At 42.3% G+C, this 27,446-nt stretch overlaps 1 protein-coding gene across 1 annotated transcript in view; it reads left to right on the plus strand.

Moving 5' to 3' along the window:
* Positions 1–15,427, plus strand: part of SORCS3 (sortilin related VPS10 domain containing receptor 3) — a 304,316-nt gene extending 288,889 nt beyond the window's left edge. The window contains exons 21-27 of the mRNA XM_037400038.1: positions 1,192–1,315; positions 3,973–4,085; positions 5,952–6,083; positions 7,962–8,061; positions 10,289–10,394; positions 14,559–14,719; positions 15,330–15,427. Of these exons, the coding sequence (XP_037255935.1) occupies positions 1,192–1,315; positions 3,973–4,085; positions 5,952–6,083; positions 7,962–8,061; positions 10,289–10,394; positions 14,559–14,719; positions 15,330–15,394 (801 nt within the window). The 3' untranslated portion in view covers positions 15,395–15,427. The remainder of the gene's footprint in view (positions 1–1,191; positions 1,316–3,972; positions 4,086–5,951; positions 6,084–7,961; positions 8,062–10,288; positions 10,395–14,558; positions 14,720–15,329) is intronic.
* Positions 15,428–27,446: the final 12,019 nt, after the last annotated feature.

Consider the following 27,446-nt stretch of genomic DNA (forward strand, 5'->3'; position numbering starts at 1 on the left):
GGCTGAGGGCACAGCCTGCCTCACCATGGGCTCCACCATGGGCTGCTGGGGAATCCCTGCTCTGGCACCTGGAGCCCCTCCAGCCTCCTGCACCGACCTGGGGGGCTGTTCTCTCACATAGACTCTTGTCTTGTCTCTGGCTGCAGTTGCTGTTCTACAGGTTTTTTTCCCCATTCTTAAATGCATTATTCCAGAGCTGCTGCCACCCACCGTCGCTGATGGGCTTGGCCTTGGCCAGCAGTAGGTCCGTCTTGCAGCCAGATCGTATTGGCTCTGGTTGATGTGGGTGAAGCTTCTGGCATCTTCTCACAGGAGCCACCCCTGCAGCCCCCCTGCTACCTGAACCTTGCTGTGCAAACCTGATACATCAATCAATATACAAATAGCTTTTCCTGAACATCGTGCACTTTTCTCATCTGGATGTGTATCAATGTGAGAGTTTCTTGTGTGAAGAGGACACCTGTAGTACTATCAAGATAATTTTTGTTTGAGAAGGTGCAGATAGTCAGCCTTCTCTGCCAGAGTTCTGATCTGGCTAAATTCAGGTGAACTTTCTTCTGGAAACCATTCAGCCACATTCAGACAGCATTGTCTGCAGGTATTATGCCATGCTTTCAGCCTTGTTAGCATGGTTTGCCAGCTTATGGCTGGAGCCAGTTTACAGGCTCAAAGCATGGACAGGGCGATGCTGGGTGCCCTGCCTCTGACCTGAGCAGAGTTGCTGTGGGATAGATGGATTTGTGCTCATAAGAGCAAGGGCTGGCCCTGAATCTGAACAATATGGATTGTTTGAAGAAGCATCTGTGTGTCTGGATTATGTTCAATGCTGGTTTGAGCTGGATCCTGTGTTTTGTATAACTGATACAGCAACTGTGCTGAGTGTGCATGTGTGTGTGTGTATTCTGCAGTTGCTAACTGTGCTCTGCTGAGGTATTCATAGCATAATGTGTTGCAGTTCAGTGGAAGAGCATTTCAGCAAGCATTTACTGAAGTGAGAGAAACCTTTGCCTGTGGGACAGTTCTCAATGGATGGGAACGTTGAGGCCTTAGCAGGACATGCACGCTCAGAGCACCATTCCTGTGTCAGGGAGGGAGGATATCATGGCCTGGTGGATTAGTCAGGTGCATGTTGTGATCGTGAGTTAATCTCACCCTGATTTTAATATCGCCAACTATGTTTACCTCTTGCAGCCCCTCATCACCTTGGAGAGCAGCATCTCATACGTCTTTGCTGTGGAGGGGATGAACACTGTCACTGTGCAAGTTGCTGCCGGCAACACCCTCATCCAGGATACCAAGGAGATCGCAGTGCATGGTACCCTCAGCCTTTTATAATCAGATCTCAAGGGGGTATCTAGAGGTGAAGAACAGGTAGTTGCTGCTGAACCAAAATAAACTCTGTGAACTCTGTAGTGCCTGGAGGAATTTTTGAAGACAAATTGTAAACAAAGTAGCTCAGATATGTCATGATCACAAAATACAGAAATTAATTGGATGGGGCAGCTAGCCAAATTTTTAAGCTCAGCACTGTAGTAAAGTGTCTGGAGTCTTCTCTGCCAACTGGTCTGTCTGTACACCCTGACTGGGAACTCCCAAAAGAACTGTAGCCAGTCTGCCTTCCCTCTGCTTCCCAGCTATGGAAAGAAGTAGTCATAGTGCATCATTAAGGTGGCCTGAGTGCTGCTGATGTTTCTCTTTATCCAGTGACTGCATAAACAACAGGGGTCTGGAAAACAGGGAGCAGAAATGACTCTGTTGTTGGTATCTCTTCCCATCTTCCATGCCACAGCTGGAGGTCTGAGTATGTCTACTGGACTTTAGTGTGAGTAAAGTTTGGTATGTTCTTGCCATATCTGCACATCATGGGCTGCAAAAAGCGCCCTTTGGCAGACCACAGGGCTTACCCTTCTGGGGGCTTGATAAAGGCTGAGTGGAAGAGCTCTCAGCAGTTTTGGCCAGGACTTTGAGATTTCTCCAGAGAATAATTTCTATCCTGGGCTAGTCTTCATTTTCTTTATCCAGTTATTGGCATCCAGCATTTAAGGGCAAGCTTTTCTTTGGATAGCAAGTTTTATTAAGAGACCTGGGCTTCAAATAACTCAGATTGCACTGTGTAGTTTAACTATGTGTGTCTTGTTTCAGTAATTAAATATAAATAAATGTCCTGCTGGTGACTGGAAAGCTGTATGCTCAGATTTAACAACCAGCTAAATAGATATTTATTGATTGCCTGGCTGTGAAATGCAATGGGTTTAATAATTTGTTGATATCATTTAGTAATACTGAAACTAGCTATTAGCAAATGTAAGTAACCCTCTACTCGATCATTCTGAGCATTGCAAAAAGCAGTGTTTATTTCTGGGAAACATGCATCTTTCCATTTGTTTTTGGAATAAACCTGAATCAAGCATATCTGGGAGAGGTCCCCGCAGATGATCTTGATCTTTGGTCCTGGTAGGTCCCACAGAGCACTCCTCGCTCTCTGTTTCTAACCACTGTAAAAAATTTTGCCATTCTGTTTAGAAGATCCAGCTCTTTAGGCTTTATCACAAAGAGAGAGTGATCCAGTTGGAATGTCCAAGTAGTCCTATGCAGCTCCATGCTGCAGACTGACATGGTCTAAGGAAGGAGTCCTGCCAGACCCCCAGTCTGGTGATCAGTTCAAGTCTGAGTATGTAAATGAGTGACACCTTTGGTAAACATGCACTTTGCTATATTTGTGTCCTGTGTTATTATGTTTCTAGGCAGGAAAGCATGGCTTTCTGGTGTTAGCAGTGGAGGAGACTTATGCAGGCTTTTCTCAAATTGTGATTAACAGACCAGAATATACTCAAAAAATAAATTGGACATGGTACTGAGCTTTCAAAAGTGAAAGGCTTTATATATCAGGATCTGGGTTAAGCCCTCAGAACTTGGGAGAGTTTCCCCACTCTCTTTGATGCTTATTTATTTAAAAATATACTGCACCATCTAAAATGAAAGAACAGATCTTGCAAAAGATGCAACATAAATGCTGTGCTGGCACATCCCTGCTATTCTATGGATTTCCCCACATATTCTTGTGGTGTATCTTGATCTAAAACTGTTACCTTCTTGCAAATGATTAATGGTACCGATTTGAAGTGTCTGAAGGTCAGGTGCTTCAAAGTAAGGCACAGCACATCTCTAAAACCAGAGAGCCATCTACCCTGAGAACTTATATTTGAGTATGATTTCCATCCTGGATTTGTGCCTCCCACTGGCCCAAATTTATTGTGCACAGTTGTCGTAAGGATTCCAACCTTGGTCTCTGGTGACACCATAGGGGAGATTTGGAATTGGAGAAAAATTTAAAATGTTCTGTATTTTAAGTCTAGGAAGTTTTTCTTCCTCCCTGCAATCAGTCAATTAGGAAGTAATTTCAAAGTGTTTCATGAATAGCCATGGCTTGATTAGCCAGTCATTAACACCACTGGGTTCTGATTTGTTGGGGTATTAACCACTCACGGTTTCCCTCCAGGAGAGCAAACAGATAATACCTGCTTTTGAAAACATTACTTACAGTAGGTGTTTGTTCTGCAAAGCACAATGCATGCAATTGCACAGACCTTCCAAATTTCAGCCAGATGCTGCTTTATTTACTGGTCAACTTCCTTGTAAGCAGGGTCTGATGAAGCTGAGTGGCAAAATTACAAAGCCTATAGGCATCATAAAGGGAAGGTATCCTCTCCCCTCTCTCATTCTTGCTTCCATTTCTTTTAGGAAAAAACACAATTTGGTATTAGGGCAAAATGTCCTTTATTAAGAAATGTTACAAGAATTGTTTTGTTGAAAGCTTTCTGTCTTGCTTAGTGTTACCCAGCCCTTTTTCTTCCTTCAGACTTCCTTCTCTTGCTTTAAGACAGTTTAATTATGGTCTTCCTGTTGTCTTCTGCAGCCTTGGCTGTACTCTGCATATTTAATCCTCTTATAAATACTGTTTTTCTATTCCAGAGTATTTCCAATCTCAGCTCTTGTCATTTTCTCCCAACTTGGACTACCATAACCCTGACATCCCTGAATGGAGGCAAGACATTGGCAAAGTCATCAAGAGAGCTTTAGCACAGGTGAGCATCCATTTCCTTATCTGTACTTATATTGACAATGCTGTTAAAACATGCACTTTTTCAACATGTTAGCTTGAAAGAATGAGAAAAAACAGTAGTAATGAGGCTATCATTTTAAATTAGTAAAAAGTTTCTAAATATACTGGACCTTTTTACACAGGCAAACTATATTGGGAATTTTGTGGAAATATTATAATTACTTTTATGTTTCTATGGTGCTTTTTAGTTTTTAATATCCCTGAGGACTTTACAAATTCTTGATTGCAATAGTATCATTATTATTATTATTTTGCCAAATTGATATTACAGTGTCTACTGTTTTCCACTCCAAACATTTGAGTAGTGTTACCATGTGTTGTTAAACAGCTGATCCACTTCATCCTAGAAGACACATGTTGTAGCACAATGGATGTACAATGAAGATTTTTGTTACCTCTTACTCAGTCAGGAGTTCAATGTGCAGATAGCTGTAGCAACTGGTGAACATTATAAAGCTCTACTCCCCTTTCAACTGGGACAAAAAATGAGGATTAAGAGGGGAAAATAAATTTACCTTTAAAATACAGGACAAAGAGAGACTTCTGTGGGTGGAAGATACTGAATCTTCCTTTGGGATTAATTAGAATATGTAAACTAGCACTCATTCTTGCACAAAAGGGGACAGAATAATTTATGATATCAAATAGCCAGGGACTTTGGTTTTGTGTGAAATCAGGAGATAGATCTGGGCAAACTTTTGTGTTTTTTCCATTCTGCCAAAAATGTATCGTGCTGGGTTTTTTTGCTACAGCTACAGCTGTTCTTAGAAATGGAGGCTGATTATTTTTACCGGGAAAGTACATTCCTGCTCAGCTTTTCTCATCTGCAGCCCACTCAAAATTCACAGTTTATAAGAGTTTCCTTGATTGTTTTCCCATCCTGACAAAAGACTAAATTCATTTGTTTAAACTGTTGTTCCCTTTTACTGTATTCAGAATCAAGCCTGCTGAAAAAAAGAAATTAGTTGGGTTGTAACTATGAACAGTTACAGACGACAGCAGAGACCATATAGAAGTGCTTGCTTGTATATCCTTTTGTGAATATTAGGTTGCAATCCATGGTCTGCACTTACATGACATATCACCAGGAATGGGCTGCCCCACTGATACATTTCAGCTCAGGAATAAGGCCAAGGAGCTTGAAGTGGGGTAGGAGCAGGGAGCTACTGGAGTTAGCCTCATATAGCAGAGAGTTTGTGAGAGGCTTCCTGACCTACTGAGGATGCCCATCTTGGATTTGGGGAGACAGGGAAGTAGCCTCTGAAGCAACTGAAGACCTGACCTGTGAGTCAGGTATGGAATACGGACTCTTGGCTCAGCAAATTGAGCAGTTTCTAGCACAGCCCTCCTAATCAGCCCCAGTAGTAGAGTATCCCACTGGAGACATTAAGTTACTCATGTGTGGCAAATGTGGATCCCCATAACCTAATATTAGAAGGTGATTGCAGGCGATTTTCTTCATATGTCCCTGTTAGTGGCACACTTACCAGTGATTGTTCTGAGCCAGACTCTCTGGATCTGACTTTTGGTCATTCTTTTGTAGAGATGACTATATGGAAAATTCAGATCTGGAGACATAGTAGGTTTGGACTATGGGTTGAGATCTTTGGGTCCAGGGGTGTTCATTCTACATTCAATTCTAGAAATGGAGTAAATCGTTAGCATCTATTTCTGACCCACCACATAGGCAGAACAACTCATTAGCTCCATAACATACATACAGTGGAACTGGCAAGTAACAATTTAATGGGAGCAGAGTTTCCTGTAGTGAATGGAAACATCAGTAACAGAATAGCAGCTAGAGACTTCCTTTTTACTTTTCTTTTAGGTGACTGGTATCCCTGATGAACAGATCCTGGTAGCTGTATTTCCTGGGCTGCCTACTTCTGCTGAACTCTTCATACTGCCCCATAAAAACACAACAGAAAGGAGGAAAAGCAGTGAGGCTGATCTGGAGCAAGTAAGGAAAGAAGGACTCATGGAACATCCATTCCTATCATACCATTTGCAGATGGGCCCCTTAATTTGTGCAGCATTGGAAATGACTTACAATAAGTTTGATGGAATTGGATGCATCTGGGACTGTGGCAATGTAGTTTATGGCATTAAAGAAAATTATTTGCAGAGGAAAAATGCATCACAAAAGTACCTCACTGAGATACATCACAGTCTACCAGCAGTGGTTCTTCCTAGATCAGTGGTGTGTCCTTATTACAGTAGTTATGGCCAAAGGAACCTTGAATATGTACTCCCTCTGCTCCCTGGAGGAATGCTAATAGACAGAGGCCAAAGCAGCGGGATAATATACTGAGGTTTACTAAAAATAAATCAGGCTTTTCAGCTCGTATATCACTGGAACAAGACCTTTTTTTTTTCTGCAGCAGCGAATGGCATGTGCAAACTATATTTGGAAGTTACAATATCCATCCATTTAGATAAATAGGTAATTACAGTGATGAATAGCAACAGTGATATGCAGGCAAGGGAAGAGCTAGGAACAACAGCACTAGTCTGCTGAAGCTTTCATGGTAGAATTACCAAGTGATTAAATCAGCTCTATAAAGGCAAAGGAGTAAAGTACTGCTGGAAAGGCTTCTTAGCTCTAGCTGATGTTCTCGTACGCAGCATTTTTACTGCATGCAGGCTATGTTTGAGCCCATCTCCAAGTAACTCTTGGAGGAGTAACTCTTCTGTGATCAAACATTAAGTAATTCAGAGAACTGCTGAATTCTGTGGAAGCACTGAGCAAAGTCAGTCCCCTCAGAGTAGTACATTTGTCCTAGGAAGCTAGCAAAGCTGGCCTCTTAAATTTATGGTGGTGAGTGTGCAGAAGAGATGCATTATGGTGGGAAGGTTTGGAAGGCTTTTTAGAGGGGTTTTCTCAGACTTGTTTCCACCCTGTTCAGCAGGATCTACCTGTATTAGGATTCCCTCTGAACAGGCTGTTGTGTCAATATTTCATATTTCAGTATTATACAGACATCTCAGATTAGGTTTCTAACTTGCTGACCATGAGGCCTGAAGCTCTAGCACTCTAATTTTATTTGATGGTCTCCTCACTTGCACTTTGGCACCTGTTGTTGCCTTCTGCTTGAAGAGCTCTGTCCTGGAGAGCAGGCCATCAGAACTACTTGGTAGCTGTGCCCTGACTATCAGAACTACCCTAAGAGGCATTAACGAACTCAGGTTCCAGTGTGACACACCAAGTATGTGCTCTGAGGCAACCAAATAACACATGAGTAGACTCTAGTCCAAGGACCCTTTTCTAAATGAAGGAGAAATATGGCAAGTTCCCCATTAATCTTCAAAACTGGATTGTCTCGTCCCCAGCAGCCTGTTTAAATAGGAGCTACGTGACTAGGATTGTTCTGAATCAATGTAAGCAAAGAAGTGTTGCTAGGCTGGACTACCTAACTCAGTTCCATCATCCACCAATGAATGAAAGGCTAGCAAGTCAGTGATTTCCAAGTGCACTAGATTAAACTCACGGGATATTGTGGAGGGTGAAAAGATCCTTAGTTCTTTTTCTCCCCTACCCCCTCCAAAAAAAAAGAAAAAAATTTGCTGACTTTATTGGTTTGCTTCCCAAGAGAGGTGTAATAACATACTTTGTGAGTCTCAAAAGTCCTGTAGGGAGACTTCCATGCAATTACACTCAGCTCCATCTAAAGCACGTGTATGTGTTTCTCTCCACTATCTCCGTTTCTCGCTTCCCTTCTCTTCCTCAAGCTGGTAAGAGGTGTTAGTCACCATTTATAGGCTACATGCATTCCTGAATGTTCTCCAGAGCTTGCTGTCTTCTATATTTTAAGTACTGTATCTCTTATTATTTTATCAGGTAGTAGAAATCCTTTTTAATGCTCTCAACCAGAACCTGGTCCAGTTCGAACTGAAGCCTGGTGTTGAAGTTGTGGTGTATGTTACTCAGTTAACATTAGGTGAGTGTGGAGTAAAATGCATTGCTGTGGTTCTCTCGAGGCTTCAGGCAACTTCAGGAGAACCAATCTACATCAAAGCACTCACAGTTTGGTGTGTGCTACTGGGATATGTAGGACTGATTGTATTGAGACATTGTAGTAGAAGCAGGACGTGTTAAAAACAGAATCCAGCAGTGTGCTTTTCATGCACCAGTTTGTACAAGTATTAAAAGTACATTTTAAGAGTTCCCTATGGCTTAATTAACTAGTGCATTGATGTTTTTCAAGTGTGTTAGAAAATCAGGTGAATGGTGTTCCATTAAGCCCTCACTGGGCACCTGTGGAGTTCAGTGGGAGTATTACTAAGTTTCATGGATATTGGATCAAATCCTTATTTTGAAGGGCTTGTTAACATTATGACTAGCCAAGAAGCTTTACAGGGGCAAAGTACTCATGAAAAGAAGATCTAGGCCTCTTACAGGGAATAGGTGCCTGAATACTGACTTCTACAAATTAGAACTTACTTAAATTTCAATGCTACCTATCTCCATTTTCACACAGATTAATGAATAGTCACTTTAAGCTTCATCACCCCCTTTGCTTTAAATTACCCTAATATGAAGCTCTTGGCTACTGCTGAGACTTTCGGCCAGTCTAATACTTCAACCGCTGCTGAGACAGTGATGATAAGAGAGGAGATGATGGATTAGTTTTTGTCCTTGCATTTTGTGACTGCCTTTGCAATTATCTGAAATGTGGGATCTTGTGCATGTGACATTGCTGATAGCCTCTCCAAAAGATTGGGATTCATGTTGCACAATAATACACTTCAGCTTCCTTTTACATGAGGCTCTCAGAGAGCCAAGACCCGGGCTAAACCAAGGCTTGTGACATATCCTACAGGTAATGCCTTTTTGCCTTCACTCTCTGACTGTTGTTTGGGGATGAGAACCAGATGTTCGTAGGAGTAGGCTAGAATGAATTAATTTGCAAAACTGGAAATGAGATTCAAATATCTGCAGTCGCCAGATTCAGAATCTTTGTTATACTAAGACAGTGCAATGTGTGGATTTAGCTTACAGTCCTCAACCATTCTCACACCGCCCCCTTCCAGTGCCCCCAGTGGGGGTGCTGCATTTGTTTCATGACCATTCCCATAATATTTTGACTCCGTTTAAATGACAGTCAGTTCTTTTCCGAGAAAGAGTCTGTAGAAGTAGTAGAAGCAGAATATTGACGGAATCAGACACTTAGGTGTGAAAATTTGGCATGGAACCAGAAGTGACTCTATTTGTATAGACTTTGTCCTGGTCTTCTGGGTGAGAGAACACTCAAACAAACAAACAAACAAACAAAAAAACAAACCCAAAAAACAAAACCCACCAAAATAAAAACCAACTAACAGAAAAAAAAAAAAACAAAAAACCCCCAACCACTAACCACCCACAAAACCAAATATTTATGCAGAGTGAAAAACACTCAGCTGCTACTTAATAATCATTTGTGCATCATTAGAGACTTCTCATCAGACTCTTGATTTTCAGCACAGTGCTCAGGCCATTAAGATGGTCTGCTCTGATGAGCTGTGGGAATAGCTGCATAAACAAGGCATAGAATACACTTTATTTAGCCCACCCAAAATGTCAAGGATAGATGGATCAGAACTCCAAGATGTTATAATGTAGTGTGTTCTTGGGTCCAGGGTTATGCTTTGGGCTCCTTCACATTATGAAAACTGACTCAGGTAAAAAGCCTCAAGGTCCAATACAAGGTTGAGCCTTGAGGCTTCTCACAGGGCTAGATTCCTGTCACATGCGAGATAGATACACATCCTTGGAAGACGGGAGTCATGCTGTTCATGGATGCTCTGAGGTAGCTTCTCCAAAGGGGAATAGACATCATTAAGCCACACTTCATAAATTTCATTTTCACTGCAGTCCCTGGAAAAGCCTGAAAAGAAATAGCCCAGAGTGTTAACACAGGAGTGATCAGCCATTCAGCTAAGTGTGGCTGCTTGTGCCTTTTCACTAGGAGGTGTTAGATTGCACTGTTTTGAAAAACGAGCTTGGCTTTTAAAGGACAAGAGAGTCAATTTGTTTCCTACTGATTGGTCTTGCTGAAAACAGCATGCACCATGCAGGGGTGATAAAGCAGATGTGGCGAAGACAGAATTGAGCTTGACTCTCTGCTAGTTATGTTCTCCCTAATAATATCTTGCAAATGTAATGCTCTGTCTTTCCTCCTGCAGCACCTCTTGTTGATTCCAGCACGGGTCATAGCAGTTCAGCGATGCTGATGTTGTTGTCTGTAGTGTTTGTAGGCTTGGCTGTTTTTTTAATCTACAAATTCAAGAGGTAAGTTGGGAAACTTTGGAGACTGGAGGGGGAAGACACTGGGTGGTTTACAGGAAATCTAGGCAGAGCAGTGCCTGGCTTGCAGATGTAGAGTGAGTTATGCTGGCCTAATGCTTAGACCATTATCATTATAGTTCCCTAGTTCTCATCTATAGAAAGCAGACTGTCTACTGCCCTTCCACCACAAACTCAGTGCTCTGAAAGCTCGCAAAGAGCTCAGAAATCAAGCTGTGACCTGCTTCAGCGTTGTGTTTGAACCACAGACCAGAAATGGGAACCCTACGTGCTCACTGAGTGCTGAACTACAGAATGCAGACTTAGTCAAAAAATCACAATGGATGTCTTCCTACAGTCTATATCCACCTGGCCAACTGCCTTAGTGCAGCAGTATCTCATTTGTATCTTGCAAAGTGTATAGTTTAGTCTTGCAGAGGAACAGGTGTGATTATATTAAGGGTAGGAAACTCAAAGCCAGAAAATTGTGTTAAGCATCAAAATGCCTTTGGGAATCTGTGCTGAGGTTTTGTTTGCCAGATGTTAATATAAACCTTTTGCTTCCAGGCAGCAGGCAGGACCTGTGCTGGCCCATGGCACTTTGATGCTGCAATCTGTGAAACAAAATATGGGATAAGAACGGCCTGTTTGCTGAGGGCCTGTCTTGTAAGAATTTTAGCCAGATGGAGCTCTTTAGAAGGAACTTTGCATTCAGTATGGTACTTACTGTGTTAAATGGCCTATGTGCCCAGATCCTGCCCAGTAACAAAATGTTGTATGGGAAGCGTAAGCTGAGCCTGACTTTAAAAATAAATAAATAAATATTTCCAGACATGAGTGGTTCCTCCAGTTTGGGAAGCTAGAGTTTTTCCTTTCCACTTTCCAATCTGTTTCTTTCTGCAGTTTTTCTGCAGCCCAAGGTAAGACTAGTACTCTCTAACGATGTTAGTGGGATACAAACAGTATGAAAAATAGAATGGTAAGATAGGCATGTATCCTAGTCTCCAGGTTTAAAGCTCCCCTTTTTCCAAGACTTGCATTAACCATTATCAAATTCAGTGGGTGGCACTGCTTCTAGTGCTTGATCCTGTGCACATCAAGATGTGTTACCAAGCTTCCACTGACTAGAGTGGCCCAGGACAGTTTCCAGAGAACCCATATGTGTGAATCTGCTCAGGTGCAGATTTCCAGGCCTTCAGTGTGACTTGCTGGTTGCAGTCTAAAATCCTCTCTCTGATTCTGTGAGGTGGAATACAACTTCCCAGGTAGGGTGGGGAATGGGATATGGGACTTATTTAAGGCATTGACTTAATAATGTGCTGGGGAGGCAGGTGATGATTTCTCTCACTCCCAGATGTAGGATGAGGAGGGAAGAGATGTCTCTTTTGGAGATGTCAAGCTGTAGATACAACTCTTTTTAAGATATACTTTCATTTGTGTCTTGGTGAGATGATTTCTTAGATTTGGCCTAATGTCTTTGGCTCTGTGGTCAGCAATTGGTTACCAGGAAGAAGAATCTGTATACTCCAGCTGCCACAGAGCAGTGAGGAGCTTGGTAATCAACTTTGCTTTGACAGGCTCCAGGTCATGTTATACTACTACAGCTCATAAAACTGACTGTTGTATTACTTCAGCATCCTGAGTCTTAAGCATAGCAGCCATCAGCCTTGTGTTGTGCTTCAGAGCTGGGAAGACCCTACATTGTTAAAATCTGTCTGAAAATTGAAAGTATTAAAAATTGGGAGTGAGGAAGAAGCCAGTTAAAGCATCATTTTTGCTTAGCCCAAAGCTCATCCCCTTGCTGTCGTCTCTTATTTACTCTGACCCAAAGAGGACAAACCCAGGTCAAACTGACAAAGTTTGGGATTAAATCAGTTACCCAGAGTGTCCTCAGCTGGATTTTTCAGAACAGAAAGCAACTCTTCAGCTCTAAAACCTCTGGCTCAGTGGATCAGATATGAGAGCATGCAACAATTCTTAATGGAAAAAGGAGGTGGAAAAAAAGCTTTCCTCTAGCTCTCAGTGATGCAGAGATCCATTAGCCATATGTACTTTTCTGATTAATGGTGATCCCAGCCTGAATACAGAACTACTGCTTGCAGGAAAAGGTTGTGGGGAGAGCATGGGCCTGCATCAATTTTTAATTTTACAGCTTTATAGAATCTGTGCCTTGCTGGTTTGCACACAGATTACTTCTTATGAGTCCATCAAGTTATAGACTCGGCAGGCATGTTAAACACTGGTAACCTGAGAGATGCCTGTTGAGGAGGTATGGGTGTAAAAGGAAGGAAGGGGGAAAAGGATGGAAATAAGTCTGTAAAAAGATTGTTTCTTTCTTGGGAGATCAAGTGTATAGGTCAATAGTGGGGCAGCGGGGCAGTCAATGTGTGTGTGCCCTGGGACAGGAGTGCAGGAGTGTGTGTGCGTGTGTGCCCATGTGCTCAGAGATGCGCAGTGGGATGTTGTGGCCACCTGTGTCTGTCCTGGGAGGCATAGCAGGATTAGGTACGTGTAGATAGATGCGCATATGTACAGCCATCTCAGTTTCTTTTCCCCCTAACTCTCTGAAGTACTGGAGGCTCTCTGCCTTCACAGTTCTAAAGAGCTTCTCTCTCCTTTCCTCCCAAAGCTCAGAAGACTACCACTTCTCTACCATTGCATTGTTTGGAAGCAAAACTAAGTCTTCCAGTATCTCCAGGTGTGTTCTTGTGCCCACATCTCTACACACCTCCAGACATTTTCTGGGCACTTAAATCCTATAGGAATTCATTTGTCATCCAACGTATGCATTCCCTGTATAGTGCTTATGTCTTCTAGTGATCTGTAAGGCATGTCTAAAGGTTAGAAAGAGAGGGCAGGAGAAAGGGAGAAGGACATGAGGTTTGTTAATGCTGCTAAACATCCCAAATGTGTCCTGACTTGCTGCTGGTTAAGAACAGAATGCCAAATCAAGCCAACGGCACAAGTTGTTTGAGGCCAGAATGTCACTGGAGTAAAATCGGCATAGATCTGTTGAATTTGTGAGAGCTGAGGCAATTTGCACTGCTTCCAATCTCTGACATACCCAACAGCAGACAGGTTAGCATAAAGATATGGCATTTTATATAGCTTCTTTTGAACACATCTTCCTTCTCTCTCCTCTGTGCTTTAAGAAACTGAAAAAAAAAATTATCTGAATTTTTTGTATTTTAGCAGTGTGGACTGCATGACACAGATTCCTTTTAAGGGCATTAGAAAAAAACAGCCACTTGTCTTCCAACAGGCAACTATGCACGGATAATCCTTGTAACCCCCATGATGCTTAACATATTACCTTTCAGTTCTCTCATTTTAAACTTGCATTCCTCTAAAGATTACTATCTATCTGTCTAGGCCTATCTATCTGTCTAACTAACTGACTTTCAAGGATATCATTGTAACAGTCTAACTTCTCTTGGAAGAAGGAAGAAGAAATAATCCCTTCATTTTCTTGGCTCCCTGAGTAGCAAGGCAAAATAAGTCCCTGCAAACTTGCATGATCCGTAGCATGGCAAACTGTTTTTGCAATGAAATGGTAGCAAATAGACTTTGGGTGGGTGTTATGAGTTCCAAGTCCTTTCTGTGCTCTGAGGCAAGACCTATTCTTTATAACTCTTTCTGATGTGGCAATTTCTACTGAGTCAGTGTGGGTCTGTCAATAGAAACAAGTCTAGCAATTTTTTTCTCAGTTGACGGTAGTGTTCAAATTGATTTTTACTTTTGGTTTCCAGTGCACCACTGATCATATAATAAGTACTGAGAGAGCTGGCAAGTGCAGTTAATTGCACTTAGCTGATTACTGCTTTCTGAGCTGGGTGCAGTGTCCACTGTGTGCCTGACTTCTCATTTAAAAGGGCAAGACCAGAGCATCTGGGCTTACAGCTGGAGGAGCCTTTGGGCACAGGATAGGAAGGCAGGTGGCCTGAGATTTGGGGTAGCTTTAGGCTGGTGTTGGAATTAGTGGATGCTAATGGCACTTTCAGAGCTGAACATCACTGTTGTGCTTTCACCATTCTGAGAGCTGATACTTTGCATCACTGCCAGTGCTGCATTTCTGGGATTGGTCTCAGTTTAGTTGGTCCGATTAATCAATGACATGCCAAGGATCCCTGTGTTACAAAATATAACCTCTTGTTTTCATTTCCTGTGCAGGAAAATCCCTTGGATTAACATCTATGCCCAAGTTCAGCATGACAAGGAGCAGGAAATGATTGGCTCAGTCAGCCAAAGTGAAAATGCCCCCAAAATCACTCTGAGTGAGTTCACAGACCCTGAAGAGCTGATGGACAAGGAGCTGGACACGAGAGTGATGGGTGAGAGACAGCCCTCAGCTGGGGTTTGTTTCGTGGTCTGGGTGAGGGTGTTGGTCACTGGGGTATTAGGAAAGGCAGTAACTGTGACCCAGGTACAAGCAGAGCATGAGGCCCTGAGATAGGAAGCAAATCTCTTTCTGCAACATAGTAACAGGTAGTTTTTCTTACTGTTTTTCAGCTTTTTTTTTTTTCACAGTGTTAAATGACCAGGGTAGGAACCTGGAAACAGCAATGCATAGATAGGAGTTTAGTAAGAGCTGTGGCTCACACCTATGCCTGCTCATGACCCTGTCTCTCCTGTGGAGGGGTCCCAAATTCCCTGAACCCTTAGAAGAATCAGCTGAGCCAAGCTTACGTTTGTTGGAGTGCTATCATTACAAGGGAATATGTCTCCAATGGCTAAAAGAATTTACTGCTGGTCAGCTGAGCTGTAGTAACAGGTTTTCTGCATGCTCCATACTTACTGCAAATACAAAAAAGGATGTTACTTGTAGGCACCTTTCCTGTCTTTACACTTACATAAGCACATCCTAAGAAGGAAAGAGAAGCAATATAGCCCAAACAGTTGAAGCCACTGCTCTGAGACTCTTCTCCATTTTCTCCTCCACAGGAAGCATCTCAACAATTGCCAACAGTGAAAGCACAAAGGAAATCCCCAACTGCACTAGTGTTTAATACTAAGAATCCACTTGGTCTACAATATTTCTGACTTTTTATTTTTAATTATTATTGTTATAATTATTATTATTATTATTATTAAAAAAGAAAGAGTTATATGTCATTATTATCATTTGGGAGGGGATGGGGTGGGCTTTTTCTGTTTACCAGGGCTGCATTCATAAATAGCAGGGGTTCTTCATATTTAGGAAATACTCATCAGATTAAAAAGAAAAAGCAAAGAATGAGTCAAGTGTGCAATGGGATTTGAATGCCAGCCTTCTGTAAAATGCAGAATGGGAATTAAGTATACAGATCCCACAGGTAGGTATAGTAACTTAGGCAACATGTTGTAGGTAAATTGTCCCTTTTCAGACCTTTTCAAAATAAGTCATGAATCAACTACTTCATCCTGCCAGAGGACTCAGGCTGGGTTGTTGGACCAGGCTCTGCAACTTGCCAACAACCCTCGCTTTCCAATGACATGCATGTCTCAGCTTTTTGCAGGAGCTTGCCTCTTTTAGTTGCTTTTAATTTCAGTCACCCTCTGGCACTGTTGATTGCTGAGAAAGGAAAAAAATAATCAGAGTAAACACACATGTCAGTGTTCCTTGGACTGTAGATTGGCTGGAGGGGACAGCTCCGCAAGCAATGAAGGAGCATGCCTGAGCTTATGAATGCAGCCCAAACCCCATGCATGTGAATAGCAAGGATGCTGAAGGCCTACTGTAGATAATTACAATGTACATAGCTTTTTATTTCTTGGGAAATAATTTAATGTTTAGTAAAAGAAGATATGTTTAAAACAAAACCTGAACCACACACACACATGCACGCACACATGCGCGCGTTCGTACTTGCCAGCCAACCAGGGACCGTGGTGAGCACTTGAATCACGCTTTGGTTCCAAGTGTGTTCCAGTTGTCTGTCACATCTGATACTGCTGTCTATAAACAGCAGAGTTTATTTCTCTGTGTATAACTGCAAGCCTTTTTTTATATATATAGTACCATTTCCTATGATGGAGTAGAAAAAGATATTAGCAAGACAGGCTGTGAGCCTGTCATGAATATTTTAATGATGTTCATCATCTATTCACTTCTGTCACTGTTGTCCACTTCTAGGAAGGATCTTGGTGACATCCATTAGAGAAAATGAGGAAAACAAATGTGAAATTATCAACATCTCAGTGTGGGCAAATAGCAGTGTGCTTGCAGCACCCAGTGCAACCTCAACTCAGCAGTGGGCCAGGTTGCAGTAACTTTATTCCCAGTGAGAAGTCATGCTTTTAGCAGTTAAGCTGGTGAAGTAAAGTGCTATTCAGGATATGTAAGTGTAGTAAATTTTGGCTGAATATGATGCATGTGATTAGGGACTTCTTTTTGGAGAGGGGGATGCAGGATCAGACCTGCATATCTGAGCTATTTTATGAGTGCTGCGGAATGGCTTTTCCCATTTTGGATGGAAATGCCATCAGAGTAATTTCTGCATGGTGGGTTCGTGCTTTCTGTTTAGAACAGAGAGGTCAATGAAGAAAAGGTAGTGAAAAAGCTCTTTTGGAATCTTCTAGCACACTGAGTTGAGGATAGCCCTTAGAAGTGGTGGAGTTTTGGGGCAGGAAGTTTACTTAGTGGTGAATTACTCTTATCTGGTTTTCTTGAGTTGATGGTGTTAAAGATGGACTTTATTCTGCAGAGTAAGACCCAGTAGGAGTGGAAGGAAGATTGCAGGCACCTTTGGGAAGATGTTCTAGTGCTTGCATGGTCGCAGGAGGCAGAAATGAGGCCAGGTGACAATGTCTGTTACCATTTTTTAGGATCTGGATACAGGACTCCACATCACCTTTAATCTGTCTGGACTGAAATGAGGAGATGGCTAGGATTTAGGTGTGACTTGCTACCTCTCTGCATTGCAACATGCCACTGGGCTACAAACCAGCCTCAGCTGCATGTGTTGACTCTGTTAATGGACTGGAATGTCTTTCAAAGGTTATAATCCTGATGGATCTGCAGGTGGAGAGAAAAGCTGTTAAAAGCAGTTTTGCAGAAAAACACAGGAGGTATTTCAAGATTAAAATTGTAAAACTAAAATGTAGGGAAATACTGTTTTGTGTGAAGTACTAAAGCTAAATATTTTCATTTATTCTCCATTCAGGCTCGTGGGTGGTTTTTGTTGATTTAAAAAGAATTCTTTTCTATTTCCTCCCTTACTTTTTATGCTCTAGTTCCTAATAGAAGGTGGAGAGTGATGGCAGTGTTACTCTATTTAACCTTGAGTTTCCATCCATCACATGTGCATAAACTGTTGCATTACTGTCTCTGTTCTGCTGAAACACCAAAGTAGTTTATGTAATGGCTCAGTCTGGTGATAACACTGTTAGCACAAGGCCATAGCTTCCCATTTAGGTGTAGATGAGGGTGATGTACATAAACAATGGTCCTGTGGGCCTTGAACTAAATTGTGGGCTGGTCTCAGTCTTTGTTGATCATTAAGATTTGAGAGACTGATTTTGTGAGCTGCTGCAGAGGACTGAATGTGAAATACTCATTATTTTCCATATTAAATTTTTGTTCTATAAACCAGGAAACAAAGTGAAAATGTTCATTGTTGTTTGGAGTTTTCTAGGTTTTGCATGGGATTGATTTTATACTGATTTAAAAAGAACCTGCCTGGATTACAGTTTTCACAATTTTTTCTCACAATTTTTTACAATTGTTTTTTACAATTTTTCCCTTTACACTCTTAAAGATGGCTGTTAAATATCTCATAACAGAAGCAAAGAGGAAAATTTGGGGGTAAGTTGCTGAAAAAAAATGCAGACGTTTTCACTTTTCAAGAAAGAAATTTAATCCCGATGAAGGCTGAGAAATTTCTGAATGATGGGGTTTTTTTGAGGAACTTCTGTTCAGAAAGCCATTTTCAGTCCGAAATGATCCTAAAGACACTATAAAGCAAACAAAAAACCCACAAACCACTGAGCAAAACTAAAATGTTAAAAAAAATCTGCCTGATTTTGAATTGGCTCAGATTTCATGTTCCATGTGACTTAGTGGGTATCACTACCTCTCAGGGCAGTTTGTCACACTGCTGTCTGGACTTGAGTGTGCTCCGTGCACATCTGGAAAGAACTCCGTGGGATGTACATGGCATTACATTTGCCAGATCATACGTGCTGCATTAGGGGATAGCAGCTGAAAAAAACTCGTGTTTGTGGCTGAAAGCTGCTCCTTTAGCATACTAGAATGGTAACTACTGCATCCCAGTGGGATCCCCAGGCTTGTACCTATCCACAGGACCTCTGTAAAGTTTGGATTGGGCAGCCAGCACTGCCCATCTTTTTTGGAAGGTACTGAGTGGCAGAGTTAGCACAGACTGAAGCATTGGCCACTTTTATTTGTATGTCTTAAGTGGGGAAACAGTGACTTGGGGATGTCATTAGGGTTTTTTCCCCTGCAAGTTTTACCTCTAAGGAAAATGTAATGGAAATCCTGGAAGATGTAGGTTATTATTTACCTGAGTGAAGAGGGAAAGAACCAGTGCCATGAGTAGAACATAAATAACTCCCATGCTGTAGTTACATATACAGAAGAAAAGAAAGAGAGAGAAAGCCAGAGACTGGGTCAGGGCCCAGCCTTTTCCCCATGATGGATTCTACTGTATTAGTTGTAATTTAGGAATAATGCATGAGGCACCCAATAGATCTTCTATTTAGGTTAACCTGTGCTTGAGGACCCCCACACTAAGCCTGGAAGGACTGCAGATGAGGCTAGAGCAACTGGGGACTGCAGAGTTTTTCAATTGCAATTGCCATCAATAAAAGCACGTGTAGGATAGTATGCATTTTCTTTTAGACTAACCTTGGGTTTCAGGGATGTGCAAAGATGTCCTGTTCTCCTTCCTTACCCTTCAGTCAGTTCCCACACAGGTTCCAGGTCTGACAAACCAAACCAGAATATTTAAATTCCTTCTGATGATGTTGGACAATGCATTAAACCCAAACCACCACCATGGTTTTAAATGATTAAATGAGACAGACAATTGCAATACCTGTATTAAACACAGTAATACAAATGCATGAGTCACATATATACATATATATATATATACTGTTCTTGGTTTTATTGTTCCATTTGAATATTTCTACTGTAAAAAAGGCAGTGGTTTTGAAATTGTTGAAAATAAATGTATTTTTGTACATCAGAGTTACCCCTGGCTGCTCTTTCAGTCCTTGTTCTTAAATTTCCTGGTCAAGTCTGCTCTGTCTTGACTGAAATTCACTTTCCATACCTAACTCTTCAACCCTATCTTCAACCTTGCTGACTGATGCCCAGCCAGTCCCTAAGTAGTGATTGGTGGCTCCCAGCCATCTCCCCCCAGTTTATACCCTGAGCATGATGTTCTAGGGCATGGAAACATCCCTTTGGCCAGTTCGGTCAGCTGTCCTGGCTCTGCTCCCTCCCAGCTTCTTGTGCACCTGCTTACTGGCAGAGCACGGGAGACCTGAAAACCCCTCGATTTAGAGTAAGCACCACTTAGTAACAACTAAAACATCAGTGTTAATCCTTCATTTATCCTATAAAAAAGGAATGTTTATTATTCTCATACTAAATCCAAAACACAGCACTGTACCAGCTGCTAAGAAGAAAATTAACCTGATAGCTGAAACCAAGACAAAGGGTCAGCAAGAAGTGTTCTAAGGCAAGATTTTTAAGATAAAAGATAAAGCAACTACCTCTCCTTCTTTCTTACTGCTCCTCTCCAAAAATAATTGTCTCCTTGCATTTCCATTGTACAGGCTGATTCTTTTTGGACCCTGGGAGGTGAGTAGGAGGGGAGAACTACCTGCTTATGCAGACACGGCACCATAAATCCCGTGCTCTCATCTAACAGACTTCAGTCTTGAAAAAGCTGTAGAGTGCCCATGCCAAAAAAAACCCAAACACCAAACCCCCCAAATAAACCAAAAGACAAAACACCTTCTTCACTCCTTGGCACAAGACACTATTTAAAAAGGAAAAGAGAGCATGGAAATGTGTCTCTGGGTATGCATCAGCCACTCCCTCCACGAGCATGCAACACATTCCCCATTCCTCCCTCCTCCTTTCCTTTACCTCTGGGTATCCATAAACTGTAGATTTCTGGAGTGTGGCAGAATTACCGGGGAAATATCTCTCCATGGCTGTCTCTTCCTTATGTTCCTTCCCAAGTTTTCTCTACTGGTCAGTGGTGGAGGTGAGACTAATGGGCCAAATCTTTTCTCTGACCTGATGCAGCTAATCTTTTGTGTAGAAATTGCTTAAGAATGTGGCTGTATCTGTTTATTCTCCCTTTATGATCAATGATCAGTTGTTTGTGTTTTTCCATTATGTCAGTAAGCCGAAAAGGTCAGGCGACCGAGGACTAGGTTGGTCATCTCTGAGAGTGATATATGAGAGACTTCCAGCATCGCAGAAGATCTCACAGCTTTTGAAATCTTTGGGTCTGGCCCACTTTACAGCAATGCCAGTGTAATGTTTCTGTTCATGGAATCCTGAAATACAAGTTGTGAACAGCCAAGCACAAATGATGAAATTACCATGGTGAAGTTACAAGCTACCACTGAGACCCAGTAATCAGCTGTGTGCAGAAGCCCAGCTAAGTGCAGCTGTGAAGTCAAATGCAGGCACTTAAACATAAGCTCTCACTACGGCCTGGAAACGTGAGCAGTAGCGCAATCTTTGCCTGAATCCAGCTGGTTTTATGTGTTGGATGGACTTATTAGAGAAGTATAAGCATTATTTGCTACATTGTGATTTTCTCATGGTTGTACAAAATACTCCTCTATCAGGGTATACGGTGCTGCTCAGGAAAAGTGTATCATAACTGCTCCTGGAGTGAGCTCATCGCTGTCTTGTTTTACTCACCATGGTGCTCAGCAGCACCCATATGACCTGAGGCCGCCATGCTGGGTTGGGACACCTGTAGTACAGGAGAGAAAAGTACTGTTGAGGCCATTTTCCTCAGTTGGTGTGCTGGTACTGAAAAGTCTGGCTTGGTATGGGCTTGCTGACTAAAATGATGCTCTTGTGTTCCTTGTGCAGGGAGAGGCTTTCGTTACTTGTATAATGGGAGCACCTAGAGGGCCTGCCTGAGAACACAAGGGGGATCCCTTGCGTCCGCCACTGAATAAACCACATCATGGCCATGTCGGTGATGGAGTGCACAAGTGCGATGAGGCTGCGCCGGGGCTGGCTGCATCCTCAGCCACACGCTGCAGTGTAGGAAAGAGATGGAGGAAGGTGTGCACCTGAACCAGCCAAGGCTCTGCCTTCACACTCTGGGGCATTGGGCTGGATTCTTCTGCTGTAAGGCAGAATCTGAGAGGAACCTGATGGACCTTTTGTACTATTCTGGAAGATGAACGCCCTTCTAAAATCACCGGCCTGAAGAGGCTTATACTCACGGCTCCTGCTTGCCAGGAGTGTGCCCAGCCTTGCCAAGGTAGGAGAGGAACCTCTTTCCCTTGGTGCAGTCCAGGGCTTGGTGCAACCAGAAATACAAGTTCTCATGTCTGAGAAAATTAGCCCGAGAGAGGAGGCCTTGTGCTCCAGGTACCTCCCTGTGAATGCTGCTGTGCAACTTCCAGTCCTTGTTCTGGGGCCAAATGAGATATTTCCCACCCAGAACTCATGGCACCGTGCACTTCAACAAGGTGAGACAGCACTTAGCTGGATTTGCCTTCTGCCCAGGCCCTTTTCCCTAGTCCCTCTGCCCAGTGAAGTACTCTGGTTATTAAGCACTATCAAAGCAGCATTGCATTACTGACATATTATTGTAATACATCACTTGACTGCTGGTCTGCTGTCATATATCATGGTGCTACATCAGAGGACTGACAGGTGACAGGAACCCCCAGACCCTGAGAAGGATCACTTTCCTAAGCTTTATGGGTTGCTTTTTTTCCTCAAAGACAGCAAGCAAAAGGAAAGCAAGCAATGTTGGATTGCTGCCATGAAGCTTTCAAAGCCTTTGAATATATTTATCTATCTATACATTTTTCCCTTGATCCTGAAACATTAATTAAACAAGTCAGCTGATGTTTCTATATGAGCCTGTAGAGATGGATTTATTTTGGGTGGTGGAGGAGGGAACAATTGCTCACAGCTTCATGAGACTAGCATATATGAATGTCTGTGCGTGATCAAAGAGAAAGATTTGCCCTAAAAAAAAAAATAAAATAATGTTCCTGAGTTTCAGAGAATATATTAGTAGGTCTCTTCACTGTATTTTTAATGCAGTCATGCATGTAGAGACAGGACAGAGGGTAGCTGTGGTGTTTGTTGTTGGGGTTTTGCCCATGATCAATGCGAAAGGTTTTGCTTTGCCATTGTGTTATGCTAGTTCTACCTGTGCAGGCCCACCGACATCAGCGAATGTAATCTTGATTTAGACTAGTCTGAGCTCTCACATTAAGAAGAGTTACATGCCTACTTCAAGGACAGAATAAATCCTTTTAAATGCCTTGTTGTGGATGTCAAACAGTTTTCAGACCAAAATTTATGGGTAATTGTAATACTAATAACAACAAAAATACATACAGGGACATAGTAGGGAGGAGGATGTTTATTAATGAAACAGAAATGTTATGGTGATGTATATTTGGTTACAAGAACCTGGAAGGCATAAAGGAGATAAAAACTGGAAACCAGATGTGGAACGGTGAGGAAGAACAGGGAGGGACTGGGCTGGCTAAAAGTCTCTGGCTGACCAGCACGCACAGTGAGAGTGGGTATTCATTTGTTTTTTAGTTTTAGCATGGGAAATTTCTGAAGTCTCTGGGTCAACCGAATCAACAGGAGATGTAGTACATCCACGGCATATAAGATGGGGTCACCTCTGCCCCCATGTCCTGAGGCTCAGACTTGAAATTCAAGTTTTAAGCATCTGATTCCTTACTGAAGTCCCAGTGTTAAGCACCGAGGTTCCTTGTAGAGCAGTGGTGGGTGGGTGACGGTTCCGACAGGTTTTTTGGGATGATTTTCAGAAGCTCAGCTCAGGGTTCATGTCATTGTATTCAAAGTGTTGGGTGGATGATGGGAAAAAGAAGTGGCTCCTGATGCAGGATGTAGGGAAAATGGACCTGAAGAGGTCAGTGTGAAAACAGCAGGAAGATGGGATAGTGAAATGCCATGCAGTATTTGTCAGTTAATCGGACACACTCCTCTTTCCTTGATATTAAATGAACTGTATGCTGGGTGAGGGAATGAGTTAAAATAATTTCCTGGGATGGGAGGTAGGGATAAGCTTTTACAGGGAGCTATTTACATTGGCTATCAAGAAATGACCAAGAGAATTGGCTGGGCTACGGCAAGGGATGTAGCTACCCGTCTTTTCCAAATGAATACCCCCTTGAAGAGACCTCAAAGAAATCAGGGAAATTAGAAAAGTTTTAAGGAGCAGAAGAGGTGGTGAAAATGAAAGTGAGACAATCTGGCAAGCAAGGTAAGGCAAAGTCAACACGGGCAGCATCACTTGTTGCCAGATCTGGAAATGTTTGGCTGCACTTACAGTGTTGCAACATGCACACACCTCATCATTTCAGAGTGATTCGGGGTCTCCTGAGGCTCCACAAGGATAGGGAAGGACTGAAAGGCATAACATGCCACTGGGTTGCTCAGGGACAGAAAGTGCTACCAGCAGAAGGAGAAATGTTTCTGTTACCTCAAGAGCTCTGCTCCACAGCATATGTGTGCCAAAGTGTCTAAAGTTTATTGTAAGCAAGTTTGGGAGTCTAAATCTGTTTGCAGCTCTGGACCTTACTGCTTAATAATATCGCCTACACTTGGAATAATCTGTGATATTGTTAGGGATACCTGTGAGACTGTGTTTTTAATCTTTTTTTTAACCTTGAAATGTTCCTGTCAGTTCCGCTCTACAGGCTGCTAGAGATCTGAATCCTCTTATACGATGCTGAGGGACTTTCCTCTCTGGTTTTTGTGTAAAAATTCCCTTCGTTTTGTAGGTTACAAGCAAAGTCCCAGCACAAGCTTCACATGCCTCCACCCGTTGCACTTTGGGACTATGAACAATTTACAATTTGAACAATATTTACAGGATGAATAATTTGTCTGTTTCTAAAAGGAAAAGACACAGCAAAGACAAACACATGTACCCCTGTGGCTTTGGTGTAGGAAAGCCTGGAGATAGTTTTTGGCACCATGGGCACATTTACTGTTGGTTTGCCACTAACTCCTGTAGGCCTTGGGGCACAGCCCCACTCTGCACTCACACGAGTCCCACAGCCCCTACACTTTGCCAGCAAAGGAGGAGCATTTAGGAACCACTGCAAATTATTTATTAATTCAAGATATTTTCATCGGCCTCCAAACATAAGCTGAGCCTGAGTAGTGGGAGGGAATTGAACTAATTTATTATTTATCTATTCCATTAATGAATTTGGGACAAAGATATTTTGAGAGCAAGGTGTGAAAACAATGCAAGGTCTAAGCAAATTAGGACAGACTATGTGAGGCTGAGAATCAGACTCATGTATGTCAGTCTGGTGGAAGTTTCTGGGCTTAGGAACTCCTGAGTCAGTCCAGGGCTGCTCCTCAGTTCCCTTTATATGGTCTGTAGTGATGGAGGGCAAGGTGGAACTGAAGAAAAGGCTCAGTTCCTCACTTAAATGGTTATTTTTACTTGCTTGAATCACTAACTTAGGTCCTGCATTGGTTTCGGGTTTGGACTGAGGTGGATCTCTGCATGCAGTTAAGGTCCATCATGTTTGTGTCTGAATTTCTGGTCGTAGCTGCTGCACACCAACAATTTGCAAACTGGACTGAACCTCCCCTAAAGACCTCCTGGCTTGCATTAGGACCTCTGGCTACAAGGAAGCCTAAAAGGGATGCTTGGGTCAGTGAAGCAGAAGGTGTTGAAGGTGGAAGTGGGTGGAAAAGAATTCAGAAGTAGGCTGAGAGTCACTCTGAGCCCAGAATGGTGCTGGGCTTTTTGTTTTGTTTTGTTGGGTTTTTTTCACAGTAAAACCCTGCCTCTAATTTTTAAATCAGAATTAATAGCTAGTCAGGAATGTTGGCTTCAGAAGTTATTATTATGTTTCAACAGATGTTCTACCAGTCAGATTATTTAATTAGCTTCATGCTCCTTAACCTCATAAATCTGTGAAGCTGTGACAAGGAAAAAGAAAAGGAATTAATGATAATAAATCAATACCCTAGACCTTAATACAATCTAAAAAGTTTGGATCAAAGCACCTCTGAAAAGTTTAGGAAGCAAACTGAATGTCTCTGTCTAGGATATAAATCTCACTTGAGCACAGTTTTGGAGGAAAATGCCCGGGATACGCAGCAGAGCATCCCTGGGTAGTGGGGAGAGCTTTTGTGTGTAGGGAGCTGGTTTGGCATTGGAGAGACCTGTGTACAGTCTCTGGCTCTGCAATTGATTTATAATGCGACTTGCAGAAACTCTGCCTGTTCCTCTTCCTGTCCTGCTTCAACACTGGGGCTGTTTTCTGAAGCAGAGCTCAACCTTGAGTACAGCCATGTATCTCTGCGCACAGAAAGCTTACATCATACCTACATCTGTGGTGATGTAGACATGGTTACTTTGGGACCTTCAGGGAGAAAAGTGACTGTAAAAAACAGTAGCATAAAAGCAATCAGATTCTGACATTTTTTTCCCTTCTGTTACACTGGGTTCTTAGGTTTTCATATACTTACCTAGAAAGCAACTGATTTTCTCAAAACAAAAGAAAAAATGGAGCACTCTCTTTCCCCAAAAGCATTAGTACATCTTTGCCCTTCTTTTGGCTTACGCTTCTGTTACAGAACTGCTTGTCTCTCCTCTGATCCTCCAGAACCTTTCATTAAAAAGGAGGCAATTAGTAAATTAGTCTGTCAATGATACACTTCTGCTTGACACAATTCTATGTTTTCCACCTGTACACTTCTTTTCTTCCCTAGCATGGGAAAATAAAACTTCTCCTCAACATCCTTCCTGCACCAGCCCAGCTCTTTGATGACTTCTAGGGTCCTAGGACCCTCTCACACAGAGGAAATTAAACAGGTTTATATATATATATATATATATACACTCAGAGACACTTGGAAGAAAGCTTTTGTTTTTCTCTTAGCTTCCCATTGACAAGTATGCCTTAGTAGACTGGATTCCTGATTTCCATACCTCCATTGCTCTCTTAACTCGGGTAATAACAATATCACCCCTCCTCCCACCTTTATGTTATTCAAAAAGCCTTTTTTTGATGAGGTGGGTGGATGAATAGATGGCTTGGGGACCTGTCAGCACATCTGCAGAGCAGCAAGGCCACTCCAAGCAATGAAGGTGGAAAGCTAAGGTACATTGGCTGCTTCACCATAGTTAGTCTGAAGTACTTGGTGCTATTGCAGACAATAAGCTTAGTACTCAATTGGTATGAATCGGGCCTGGAAAAGTCATGCTCCCCTGTTAGGTTTCCAGCAATCCAGTGGGCAAATTTTTCTATTGTATGGCAAGAAGTGGCCGTTGCCTGGTTCCTAGGCCACCTGTCACTGGGAACCAGGCTGATGTCTCTGCATTTACTGCACTCATATGTTACATGATTATAGGAGACATGAGTCAGTGAATCAAAGCATACAGTGACCCACTTCATCCTCAGCATACCTGGAAGAACAGGGCTTTATTCCCATGGGTGGTACTTTAAAATGTGTTGCCTTCATCTTAATTTCAGAAAAAATACTTTGTTGACAGACTTTTGCGCCTCCAGAGACCAACTTCAAACGAGAGATCTTTCATAGAGGAAAAAAATCCATTCACTAAGGGTGTTCTTGTACTCTCATTGGCTCCAGCAAGCCATTTTTTTGGTCTTGATTTTTCCTTCCAGCAATTGCATATAACATGACTCACAATATACCTGCCCTCCATAAATCAGATAAATCAGAGGGGACGGAAATCTGGGCATGACAGGAATGGATTTGGTCCAGAAACTTCTGAAGGTCAGATTTGACTTTGAACTCTGTGCAGTGGGATTTAGGTCAAGCATGGACAGTATGGTTGTCCCTCTGAGATCTACAATTAA

Source organism: Falco rusticolus, chromosome 9 (assembly GCF_015220075.1).
Source record: "Falco rusticolus isolate bFalRus1 chromosome 9, bFalRus1.pri, whole genome shotgun sequence".
Classification (NCBI taxonomy): domain Eukaryota; kingdom Metazoa; phylum Chordata; class Aves; order Falconiformes; family Falconidae; genus Falco; species Falco rusticolus.